Source organism: Pelecanus crispus, chromosome 8 (assembly GCF_030463565.1).
Source record: "Pelecanus crispus isolate bPelCri1 chromosome 8, bPelCri1.pri, whole genome shotgun sequence".
Classification (NCBI taxonomy): domain Eukaryota; kingdom Metazoa; phylum Chordata; class Aves; order Pelecaniformes; family Pelecanidae; genus Pelecanus; species Pelecanus crispus.
Genome location: NC_134650.1, coordinates 7503142 through 7515453, shown reverse-complemented (window position 1 = coordinate 7515453; position 12312 = coordinate 7503142). Strand labels below are relative to the sequence as shown.

Sequence of the window (12312 nt, the reverse complement as noted above, 5' to 3'; positions counted from 1 at the left end):
CACCAGGCTGGGTGCAGGCAGAGCACCAGGCAGGGTGCAGGCACAGCACCAGGCAGGGTGCAGGCACAGCACCAGGCTGGGTGCAGGCAGCTGTTAGGGATCCACACCGAGTACAAGCCTTCTCTGCTGCTTTCTCCTTAACTCTTTCTGGCATCTCATGCCTTCTGAAGGCCTCAGCCTTACTCCAACCTCAAGCTACACCCTAACCCAGCCAGCATCGGTCCAACCACAGCCCCGGTGCATCTCCTCATGAGGAGCAGCAGCATTTTAGTATCAGAAAAATGAGAAGAGAAACATGACCAGGAGAAGCGGGGCTGTGTTTCAGCCACAAATACTCCTAAGAATTAAACTGCCATCCCCAAAAGCCCACTAAAAGCCATTTGACCCGTGTTAAGAACAGGCCAAAGAGCGTCCGAATGCCTGCACCCCATGGCCTAAGCCAGTTCACGTCCGTGCAAACAGCAGCCAGGAGCCCCAAACTCCTGCTGTGCTGAAACCTTCTCTGTGCAGCTGCCTCCAGCCTCGCCGCCCGCCCTGGGCTCCCCTGCGGCTGACACCGGGTCCCGGCCCACGGGTGCCTTTGCAAAACCTTCAGAAACGCCGCCTTCCGCGGAGCCACGGGGCTAGAGATGAGGCGGCGGGGAGGCTTCTGCCCCTGCGAGGGTACCGAGAGGGGCCGGGGTCCTCCCTGCCCGGAGAGGCCGGGCGGCCTCTGCCCCGCCGCGGCCCTTTGTGTGCGGGAAGGGCCCATGTGGGGCCGGGGCCGGGGCTGCGGGGGCCGCCCGCCTCCCCGCGGCCCCGGGGGCGCTGTGCGGGGCCGGCGCTCGGGGCCCGGCCTCGGCCCGGAGGAGCCGGGCGCGGCCCGCCCCTTCCTCCGCGCCGCGCCGAGAGCCGGGAGCCGCCGCCGCCGCGCTCCGCCATGCCGGTGGGTGCCGGGCCCGGGGGGCGCGGGCGGCCCATCGCGGCCCGGGGTCGGCCCCGCACGGCGCCTGGGACCGGGCCTGGCTGGGTCGGGCATGGGGGCCGGCCGGGAGGGGCCTGTGCGGGGCCGGGGGGGGCCTGTGCGGGGCCGCGGGACGTGGTGGGGCTGGGCCCGGCGGGGCGGGGAGGGCGCTGCCGGGCCCCGGGCCCCGGGAGGAGGCGGCGGGGCTCCCCCAGCCACCGGGGCTTGCGCGGCCCCGGGGGGGGCCCTGCGCTGGGACCCCTCCCGCCCCATCCCGCTCCCGCCCTCCGGCCCCCAGAGCACGCAGGGCATTTGTAAAGTAAAAATCAAGAAAATGCTGATTACTCTGGAAAATCCTAATGGGAAGGGCCCTTCCCCAACTCCTTTCCCGGGTGAATTGTGCCCGTGAGAGCTTTTGCCTCTCAGTGGCGGGAGGCAAAGGGTGATTTTGAACAGAAAAAAATATGGGTTGCGGGTAACAAATAAACAGCTTTACTTTTCTTTTTTAAGGAAAGTAAAAAGCATGTGCAAGAAAAGGAAATTAGGATCCGTCTGGTGCCAAAGATTGAACGCGATGATTAGTGTTACAGGCAAGCACGTTTATGTTGACCCAGTATCTCTCACAAGTAGTGAAGATAACACTGGGGCCCTGGTGGAGTGAAGGGATGAAAAAACAGCACCAATGTTCCTTAAATGTCAGTTTTGTTAATGTTCTTATGAGTTTATTATGTTGGGGAGCAGAGGCCTTGTAGACACAAGAAGAACATGATGGGCAAGCACCGAAAACCTTGCAGACTAAGTCAGGACAGTGGGTAGCTGGTGGCAGGATTCTTGCTTCTCCTGGGCTCTCCAGGGTAAGTGGAGCGAGTCCAGCAGAGGCCCACAGAGATGGCAACCTGCGCTGGCCCTGAAGGTGGCCCTGCTCTGAGTAGGGGCCAGACAGCCTCCAAAGGCCCCTAGGGTTATGCTGTGAGGGACAGCACAAGGACACCGTAGGGAGGAGTACCGAGAGCTCTCGGTTTTGCTGAGGATGCCGTAGTGGCACGTGTGGACGTTTTGGTTGGGGAGGATTTGAACCCACCTCTCAAAGGAAAAAGGCAACTGTGGAGGACAAGTGCTCATGGTGTGCTGCCGGCTGCATCCTCCCTGACCCCCCATCTGTCTCTTTTCAGAAACACGAGTTCTTTGTGGACATGACCTGTGAAGGCTGCTCCAATGCGGTCACCCGTGTCCTGAACAGGCTGGGAGGTGAGTCAGTGCTGGGTATGTGACAGCCAGCTTGCCGGAGCAACTCCAGCTCCAGGGCAGCATGTCAGTGCCCTGGGATCCTCCATCTTGCAAGGGTAGTGCTGTGGGTAAAAGCTGAAAGTGCCTGATTTGAAACCTCCACTCCCTGCTCTGCTCTGAGCCTGCTGCTTAGTAACGAGTCACTGATTGCTCGCAGGACTCGTGTGACCCTTGGAGAAATGTCAAGGGAGGAAGGAGCTGCCATGGCTGCAGGTGGCTCTGAATCACTAGGGCCTCATCCTGAACCCTTTGGGAATGGCACTGGTAGACCCCTGCTCAGGCTGCCTGATGTGGATGTCCTGCCTGGTGGATGTCCTGCCAGGCGTTGTTCCCAAGGAGGCTTGGGGTATCTGTGGTGCTTCCCTAGATGTGTCATCAGCAGTCACAGAGAAGAGCTGCTGAGTAGAGCATTTGGTGGTTGCCCGCACAGCCTGTTTTTAATACCACCAGGAAAATTATAACCTGTGCCTCCTTTGTGCTGGGATTACCAAGAGAGAAGGATCTGACCCACACTAACCAGTTGTGAGGACCTGTCATCCTGCTCCCCTGTCCTCACCGAGTGAGAACAGCTTTCAGTCACCAAGGCAAAGGCCTTGCAACTTCTTCCAGACCCTGTTACCAGGCTGTGGTGATCCCGCTTCCTCGGTCTGTGGTTGTCAGCCTCTCCATCACTTCAACATGCTGGCCAATATCAGCCGCATGTGATGACATGGCAGAGCTCTCAAAGCTGATACATACCTACAAGTTTTGTGAAAGTATGTGGCTGGATAGAGACTTCATGTCCAGTTCCTTTCACTGGGCTGAGAGTGGCTTACTCTTATTAGCCACTGGGAAATCCACATGGGAAAGCGTCTTTTCCGTCCCTCCTACTTACAGCTGTTAGCTGGTACCGCCACTGAGGAAACCTGTCCTAACCCCTATGCTAACTCCCTCCTTAGTGCCTATCCATGCTAAACCACAGCACAGGCTGAGCTGGTTGGAGATTATAGTGCTTGGTTTAAATTCAGCTCATTCTGGTTATTGCCTGAGTGATTGCATTGATCCCAGGTGGGGTGAGCAGATTAAAGCAGTTGAGAAACTATGGTGCCTGATGCAGATCAATAGGAGATCTGTCTTCCTTCATACCATTGCTGGTAAGACACCAGTTTGGTTTTGCTGGCTGGTGGTGGTATCAGGGTTTGCTGGCAGGAAGCACACGTACGTTTGACTGATGGCCTTGGGAGCACAAATGTGTGAAGGTGAGCTTTCCCCATGCTCGCAGCATTTGGTTGCTTCTAGCTGTGCAATCTTTTTTTCCTCTCCTTGTAGGTGTCCAGTTTGATATTGACCTGCCCAACAAGAAGGTGTGCATTGACTCGGAGCACAACATTGACACCCTGTTGGAAACCCTAAAGAAGACTGGAAAGAACGCTTCCTACCTTGGGGAGAAGTCTGCGCAGTAGCCTTGCCTGGTGTGAGGAGGCTAGGTATATACCAGGTGTATGAAATGCTGAAGAGACAGATCTGAGCTTTTTCCAGCTCTCCCAGTAAAACAGGCTCCTTCCTAGGAAGCACAAAGTAGGAAAGACCTGCAGGTCCAGCTTCAGCAAACCCCTCATATCAGAGAAGCAGCTGGACCACACACAGTCAGCACCATTTCTGTGTGGACCCCTTCGCTACTCCGCAAAGCCCATGTGATCCCAACCGTGGCTGTAGTGGAGAGGTAGAACACAGCCTCTGTGCCGTTCCCAGGTGAACCTAGAGTTTGCCAGAGCATATCATGCATGAAAACAAATCCCAGAGACATTCACCAGCTGACCAGAGAGAGTGCTGGCCCCCAGCGTATTGGGGGGAGGGTGATGGGACACAAAGACCCCTGTGGGTGCGTGATGCAGGGGGTTGGTTGCTAGCGTGAGGACCTCCAACATCTGATTCTGTTGATACCACTGTTAATCCTCCACTAAACTCAAGGATGGAAAAAGAGCAGCACCCTGCTGCCCTCATGGACATAAAATGTTGGATTTCAGAATAGCTCCCAGTGCATACAGCCCCTGGCCAACTGGACATCTGTCCCAAAGACAACCTGATTGTTGCAGTCTGTCAGTTTTCCTAGAGTCCCAGCAGTATGAGGACATGTACAAAACTCTTTCCTGACTGTAAAATGTTTTTGCAGACAGGGTTCATTTTCAGTGGAAAAGAATGAAGTGGGAGGAGAGGGCTGCCCACTCACTGCATGCATTGTTCTTTAGAGTCCAAGATTATTATATTGCATCTCTTAAGAGCTTGTTTCTGTCAGTGGAGCTTTCTAATCCAATGACATTGTTTTAAAACGGTCTAGTTTGATCATCACAAATACCTAGCACAGATGCACTGAAACCAGTTCATGCTGATTTAATTCCTATTCAGTAAATTAAATCAGGAATTTACACCAGCAGGAATTAAACTGATACAAGAAAGAGTTGAGCTGATGCTGATGTGTGCATGCAATAGATCTGCGTTGTTTTAATAGACTGACTTAACAAATTTAAAATCTGCAGTTTGTATCATTTGAGCAAGCTCTCAATACTTCTTAGAAGTTGTTTAAAAGCATAGCTTTAATCAGATAACATTGCTATTTAAAACGGAGAGAAACATGTTCTGAATTGGTTAGTGCCTCAGTTTTCAGCTCATAGTATTGACTGCAAGAGCTGTTTTCAACTTGCAGGGACTTGTGGACTATGTCTCAAATGCCTTCAAAAGTTAACCATTACAGTAAAGCCAGTCTCAGATAATGTGGATGTGTCCCTTTTTTCTCTGGCCCTGTGTTCTCACCACTTTCCTTATATTACATCGAGCTAGGAAGTCAGGTCAGCTGGCCAACCTGGCGGAACATTTCTCTCGATGCTTTTGTTTTCCTGCTGGATTTTAACTCAAGCTATGGATTTACCCAAGTATCGTAAGATCCAAAACAAAGGAGAGGGGTGGCTGGACTGCCCTTGCTAGTAGTTTGCTGCTAGATCACTTCAGCTGTCATGGGAAAAGACACTAAATTTAAGTTTTACAGCACCTTTCCCTCCATAAGGAATATTTTTAGGGGTTCGTCTATAAAAGGAGGCAGGGAAGTTGCAGATCACTGGCACAGAGCTCAGGTGGCTGGCTTTCCTTTGGCTTGTGACCGGCAGAGGGCATCTTTGTATAACGTTATCTCCTCTGTGCCTTGGTATTTTTTCCTTTTATTTATTATTATTTATTTATTTTGCAGGAACTCAAACATGACTTCAACAAAAAGATGGCTTAACTGTTTGCATATCTCCCAACTTGCTCTGTCATTTCACCTTTACTACCCTGCCAGATGTCGGAAAGCAGAGGGCTGGCAGGAGGAGACAGCTGCGTCTTGGGCTTTAAAAGTGGAGAAACTAGAGGAGGAGGTTATATGCTGTTTCTAGTCCCACAGTAAATCGAGGTGCTGCTTCTATCTTTCAGTGTATGTCTATGTGTCTTGTGTGTCTTGTACTGCTTTAAGTGGTTTTCTGTAAAAGAGATGGCTCTTAGGGATGGGAAACTACCCATTACATGCAAGACAGGTCTCCCAGGAAATTGCACCTATCTTTAGAAGTTGACTGCAACCTCTGCCTGAGGGATATGTCTCAGGAGAACTGAACTTCAATGTCACTTTGATTCAGGGAATCTGTGTCTTGACAGATGTCTTTCCATCACAGAACAGACAAACTTTCCATTTGGGATGCAAGTGCTGGGAAGAAGGGACTCTTGCAGCCCCCGTAAGTCAAGGATAACCAAGTGTCCTTTTGAGCTAGATGGGGCACAAGGCAGAAGTCACTGGACCCCAGCAACATGATTGAGCTCACCAGCCAACCAAATTGCAAGTAGGAGCAGGGAGCACAGGCTCAGCCTAGGTTTAGTACAGTGCTTTTTAGGGCACTGCATGACCTTAGAAATTTGAGGAATCATTCCGGTTCCTGGGTCCAGCTCAAGACACCTGGATCAGTCCCCTCCCCTGTCAAGTGTTCCTCTTGCCCCCTCCTCTGCTCACATCCAAAATCTCAACCAAATGGGTAATAGCATCATGGGGGTCTGATGCTGGGCAGGATCCCCAGGTGCTGCATGCACCCACAGGCACAGCAGGAGATGCCTGTGCTGATGAGAAATCTTGCATGCCCAGTGACCAGCATTATGAGCTATATTGTTGATTTGTCCAGCTCCCATTCATTTAATTCAGGTTTTCAGCCCAGTGAAAAGATTGCATGTGTCTGTCCCAGTCTGCTGTCTCTTGTTTCACCTGGGGGATGTCTGCCATGCCTACCAGTCACATGCAATTTGTTCTATAGAGAGGAAAACTAGCTAAAGTTTGAAGGAAAAGGTTGCTCTATATTTAACAGTTTTTTTCATACTTGCACATTGAGATTGCTTTTGACATAGTTACAGTTTAGGCTTTCCTAGAGAGCTTTAGTACTTCCAAGTCCTTCTTTGCCATTGATCTAAAGCACAATTAATTGCTGTAGGTGCACTTGCAGGGGCTGGAAACGCTTCAAGGAATGTGTTGCAGACGCTTTTTATTACTTTTTAGTTTAAGGGAAGCTAAAGGATATAAATCTAACATCACTGCATTAAAAACATTCTTGCATTAAAACCTCTCAGTGGCAGGAAGTTTCTAGAGCCAAGGCCCAGAACCACAACCTGTTTCTACTTTGTGCCAGTGCACTCAGATGCACGGCATGACACCTCCGGGGTCCCGGGTGAGCGAGTGAATCCCCTTTCCAGCCCCCTGCCCTTGTTGGTCTGAGCTGGTGTTTGCCAATGTTAGTTATTATTTATTGCTTTCAGCTTCCTCCCAGGCACGGCCAGTGCATCCACCAGCAGCTGGTTGCCCAGTGGCTCTGCTCTGGTGGCACTGGGCGGGGAGAGGACTTGTGCTGTCGATTTGGTGTGGAGCTGGATGGCACGTGGTGGCACAGCTGGCCTCGGAGCCAGCAGTCCTTGTGGTGCTTGCTCTCTGCCAAACTGGCAGGTGGGACCAGCAATGTTGTGCCCACAGAGGATAACTCCCAGTCTGTCTTGCTGTAAACAGGCTGCTCATCCTTGATGTCTGGGCTGCAGCTTATGCTATCCATACTCCCCCGGCTACTCTGCTCCCCTCTCCCTGCTCTGCTGAACCATCTGTTTTGGTTAAAGCCTGCTTATCTGTGAGCCAGACAAGGAAAGGTTTCTACCCACGACTGGCCAGGAGGTTCGCGCAGATACCTGAAGTCTCAGCACCCATCTGCAGGGTTGCAGTCTCCCAGGCCTTCCCCCTGCCACTCAGTGCAGCTGGAGGGGCTGGACGCTGCTCTTGACTGCTGCAAAAAGGATGTTGCAGCTTTGGGTGGAAATTGGCCGCAGTGGCGAGCTGTGGTCACCCTGAGCTGACTGCAGTGTGGTGGGAATACATGCTGCCCGGAGCGGAGCGAAGCGACCCTTCAGAAAACCTGCCTGGAGCTGGTCTCCATCCACCGGAGCAGTGATGTCCAGGCTGGGGGCTCTTCCCCTCCTGCTTCCTGCCCTGGGCCTTAAGAAATGCCTCTAACTGTCCCTCGCAGCAGGCAATCGTTACGCTAGGCTGCTGTGCTCTACCCTGCCGTTAGCGTCATTTAAAGCCCCTATAATTTCCCTGTGTGCGCAGCACGGCAGGGACTGGCCACAGCCACTTCCCTGAGGTGTCCCTGCCACTTGCTTTCCAATGGAGACTCTGTGTGTGCAGGGTTTGTGGGTGTTCATACCTGATGGCTCGTGGCATTTGATGTCCTGCTCCTCACTCAGTGTCCCAGAGCAGAGGGGACAGAGGGGTGACAAGTCTGTATAGGCCACCTCTCTGTGGTGCCATACCCTGAGGATGCCGATGGGAGTGAGCAGTTGGGAAAGCACCAAGGGCTCCTTTGAGCCCTGCTTCAGCCTTCCCTCAGTGGCCCCAGTGCTCAGACCCTCCTGTCGCATCCCTCTTCCTTTCCCCTGGGCCTGTGGAGAAGGGAAGGGAGCTGCTAGGGTTTCTTCTCCAGCCAAGAGGAGGAAAGCACCATGATGGTCACTAACTCCAGCACTCCAGGCACATTTAGTGAAAATACCAAAGAACCGGGACAACTCCTATTAGAGCAAGGCTGGAGGATGACACCCAAGCTGCTGCTTGGTTTTTCCACCAAAAGCCCAGCAGGACAGCATCACGTGTGCTGCCCCATCAACCTTGTAGGCTTATCAGGGGAACAGGGCGTTTCAAACGGGACCTGGCAATCTGCAGACTGCTCTCTTTCTGCCTGCTTTCCTTTCCTCCGGATAAGATAAGGTGTTTGGGGAAGATGACCTGCTCGTCCTGCTCCAGGACAAGCGAGCACAGGAGGCTCTGCACCAGCACTCCTGAAGCAGTGGCTCTGCAGGAGAATAGGGTGCCTCCCAAAAGGCCACCTCTCCCATGAACACGCAGCCAGAGCTGAGTAATGACACCCTGTGAGAGTCCTTGCCTTGGTGTCTGGGCTGCGTTTGGGCTGATTACAGCTGGGCTAGGGAAGTTAAGGAAGGATGGTGGAATCTCAACAGAGCAGCAGACCTGCAGGGTGGCAGTCTGAGAGGCTTATGGAAAAGCTTTGGGAGAAAAAACAGCTCCTTCATAGAGTCTAAAAGGATAAGACAGTCAGTATGTAAGCAGAGTCTCTTCACTCCGCCACTGCCCAACTTCAAGATCTTCAAAATCTTCATTCATCAGGTTGGCCTGAAATTGGCCCCCAGGTTGCACATCACAGAGAGGGACCCCAACAAGCCTGCACAGATAACATGCTCACAATAATTTCCACAGGAAACAATATGCCAGACACTGAGGCTGTGAGGCTGTTTTCAGACAAGGAAATGCTCAGTTTGGAATGCAAACAGGAAAGGGTGGCACTTGGAAAAGGAGCTTTGCTGTACCACAGTTACCCTGGCTCTGCAGGACATCCCAGTGACCTGCTGGAAGAGGGACGTGTCAGCCCTGCCAGCTGCAGGACGAGCGGCTGCTGAGGTGCAATTTGGTGCATTGCCATCCATGAAGATGTCCTCGCAGCAGCCGGAGTTCACTTCTGGTTTCTTCATGAGGTTCTCGGCCCAGCTCCAGCTGAACTGTGAGAGTTGTGAACTGCCTCTAACTGCAGCACCAGTAAGAACTGGGCAAACCTGGAAGGACAGGCTTTAAAAGTCCTTTTGTTTCCCCCCCTCCCCGTGGTGTTTCCAACAGAAGGCATTTGCTTTTCTCACCCACCTCCTTGTGTTTCCCTTCTTGTAGTGCTGCTGTCCTTCTGGGTGTCATTTTTCACCCAGTGTTACCTTCCCCTGCTTTTTAAACCAAAATCTGATTGCAGTGGAAAAGTCTACAGCCTCCAAAGCCCAGTCCTTTACCCACAAAGAAAAAGCTGCCTTGGTTATCCCAGAGCCGCCTTAAGCACCACTGGCTTTTCATCGCTTTCTAATTACCAGATGACAGGCAGGGGATGATTTTAGCCAAAGGAGCCGTTGTACTCAGTTGAACCACCCACTAAATGAGAGAATTTCCAAAATAGCACCACAGGCTGCAGAAAGCAGACAAGGAATGGGAGATCCCCCTTGGTGCCTGCAAGCGGTGATCCCTGATGGCTTGGAGAGGTAAATTGCTGTGAAATTTCAGGGTGGGAAAGAAGGGTTCAATTTGCAACAATCTCAGGAATTCCACAGGCATGTCATGTCTGGGTGTTAAGACTGTTACATGGGGGGGATTCATTACCAAAAGATGGGGATTTTCTAGTCTTACTCTGCTTTTAAATGTTTGCCGTAAGAAACAACCCGCCTTAAGCTTCCACCTTCACTCGCCTGCCAGCTCCCAGCCCAGGCATGGCAGTAGCGGAGCTGGGAGCTGGATGAGCACCATGACTGATGTCTGACTTGCAGGCAGGATCATATCCCCAACACTTTTGGGGTCAACATCTGCAACATTGCCCTAACCAGCTGCTCTTTGAGCTAGAGCCGTGCAGCTGGACCTGGAGGTCCCTGTTGCACTGGGCTGGGTGTCTGTAGTCACGAGCATCACCCTAAGTGGTCGTACATCTCTGCCAATGGAAGCCAAGTGTGGTGAAACAGGCAGATAACGTGGTCCCCTGGAGGGACTCAAGCTCCCAAACTGGCTGGAAAAAGCTTGGCTGTCTCTCTGAACTAAATGTGCTGGTCTTGCATCTTTTCAATAAGGCCTACAGAGACCCAATCTTCCTTGTTGCGAGGCCACAGCCAGGCTGAGCCACTCTGTAACGGGTGATGCACTGAGCTGTCCTGATGCTTGCTGCACTGACGTACAGAGCAACGCCAAAGGCCCTTGCTGGTTCCCACTCCCCTGTCCATACATGCAGATTCCCTGTGTGACCATCACAGGCAGCTTTCCACGTTGCAGCTTCCAAAACAGCAAAACACATGGGGACCTGACAGACTCCCCCCTCCAAGACTGTGGCAGCATAAATAGAAAAAAAAAAAAAAAAAACAACAAAAAAAACAAGCAAACAAAAAACAGGCTTAATTAAGGACTTAAAGAGCAGGAAATGTGCACATGTGTGCTAGCCAGAGCACAAATATTTTCTTTTGAGCTGCTTTATCCAAGGGTTCAGCAAGGTGATCAAGGCTGGGTTACAGAGTGAGGGTAGCAAACAGTTCCCAGCCCCTCCGGAAGGCAGCGGCCACAGGGCGCTGCTGTTCTGCATCCTTCCCTGGTGCTCCAGCCTTTGGCTTTAGCCTCCTGCAGTATATACTGAAGCTATTCAACCATTTGGCTAAAAGCAGATGGGGAGGGAGAGAAAACAAAGTCAAATGAGAGGGAGAAAGGCAGCTTTTGTGCTGCGTCTGTTTGCAAAAGACAGCCCAAGCCCCTTTTGGACTAAGGTTTAATTTATTGAACTCTGGAGAGCTGAGGTTCACAGCCCCACAGCTGCTGCAGGTGGTGACATTTTGGGGCAGCAATAGGGAGCAGGTAGGGAGCCAGCTCTCATGAGTGAGGAGCTCCCTCAGAGGGGCTGTGGGATACACAGGACACGATGCAAGGTCCCTGGCTGCTCTGGGGAGAGCAGATCTGCTCTGTGACTCTTCTGCTACATGGACCTGTCCCAGGTCACCTGGGAGGGACAAGGGAAACTGGTCTGCATAGGCAGGAGCCTTCAGCCTGGCCCTTCCTGCTGTTGTCCTCCTGCTCATCATGCCTGTTCCTGCGCACTTCCCAAAAGACTGCTGGGTGCTACATAGCTGGATTCGAGTTTCCTCTTCACCAGTCCACACCAGTGGGTTGCTGTGCTGTCACTGTGCCCTGGCACAGCCACAAGAGAGATGCTGCAGCATTTTAGAGTTCTCCACAGTTCCCAGCTGGTATGAAATTCCCAGGACAGGACCATCTCTCTCAGCCCATCTGATGAGAAAATGTTAAAACAAATGCAGCTCATTCCCTTGTGAATCAAAGGAGACGCTTGAATGCAGCAGGAATCCACTGTGCCCAGTTACCCTCCTGTCCCATTTTAGATAAACCAAATTCCCCCCCTTCCGAAGCTCCTGCTCAGCCATGGGCAGAGCTTGGCCCACAGAAGCCAGCGTTAGCATCGTGCACAATGCCCAGCAATCACAGCAGGGGCCACTGGCTTAATCTGTTGTGCACAGCTTAATCTGTTGTGCAGAGTCAGGGTCATCCCGCCGATTGCATCAGAAGTCTGCAAGGGACACGGGGCTGTCTCGAGGGCAGGCAGGGCTGGGGGGGGGGGGTTGTGCCTGGGGTGCTGCCTGCTCGGGACAACGTTGTAGGGAGCAACCCTGGTGTCCCTGGGGCTGGCTCTCCCAGGCTCAGCAAACGAGCCACAGTGCAGGCTTGTGCTGCGCCGCTGACCTACAAAGAGCGCCTATGGTCCTTTGGCTTTTGCTTTACCTTTGTGTCTCAGCTGCACTGGTGTTCGTTCTTCATATCACCCCCACAAAGGCTTGGGGCAAAGAGCTTAGGGTCTCCCTTTGGTGGAGAAAACCCCGATACCAGCATTTGCATCTATATTTCCCTTGATTTTTTCCTTCCCCACTTCCTCTGCCTCTGATCAGTGCTAAATGCTCGTGCCCTCCCA

The 12312-nt window shown here is 52.4% G+C and overlaps 1 protein-coding gene across 1 annotated transcript; it reads left to right on the top strand.

Annotated features, from left to right (window-relative positions):
* Positions 1–893: 893 nt before the first annotated feature.
* Positions 894–5663, top strand: ATOX1 (antioxidant 1 copper chaperone). Its single transcript, XM_075715741.1, has 4 exons — positions 894–925; positions 2116–2191; positions 3539–3696; positions 5451–5663. Exons 1-3 carry the CDS (start codon positions 920–922, stop codon positions 3670–3672), a joined length of 216 nt encoding a protein of 71 aa, XP_075571856.1. The 5' UTR covers positions 894–919; the 3' UTR covers positions 3673–3696; positions 5451–5663.
* The last annotated feature ends 6649 nt before the right edge of the window (positions 5664–12312 follow it).

Bases quoted from the DNA above. Each gene is read 5' to 3' on its own strand.
- ATOX1 (XM_075715741.1), top strand. The intron at 2,192-3,538 runs GTGAGTCAGTGC...CTCTCCTTGTAG, and splicing joins TGTCCTGAACAGGCTGGGAG to GTGTCCAGTTTGATATTGAC.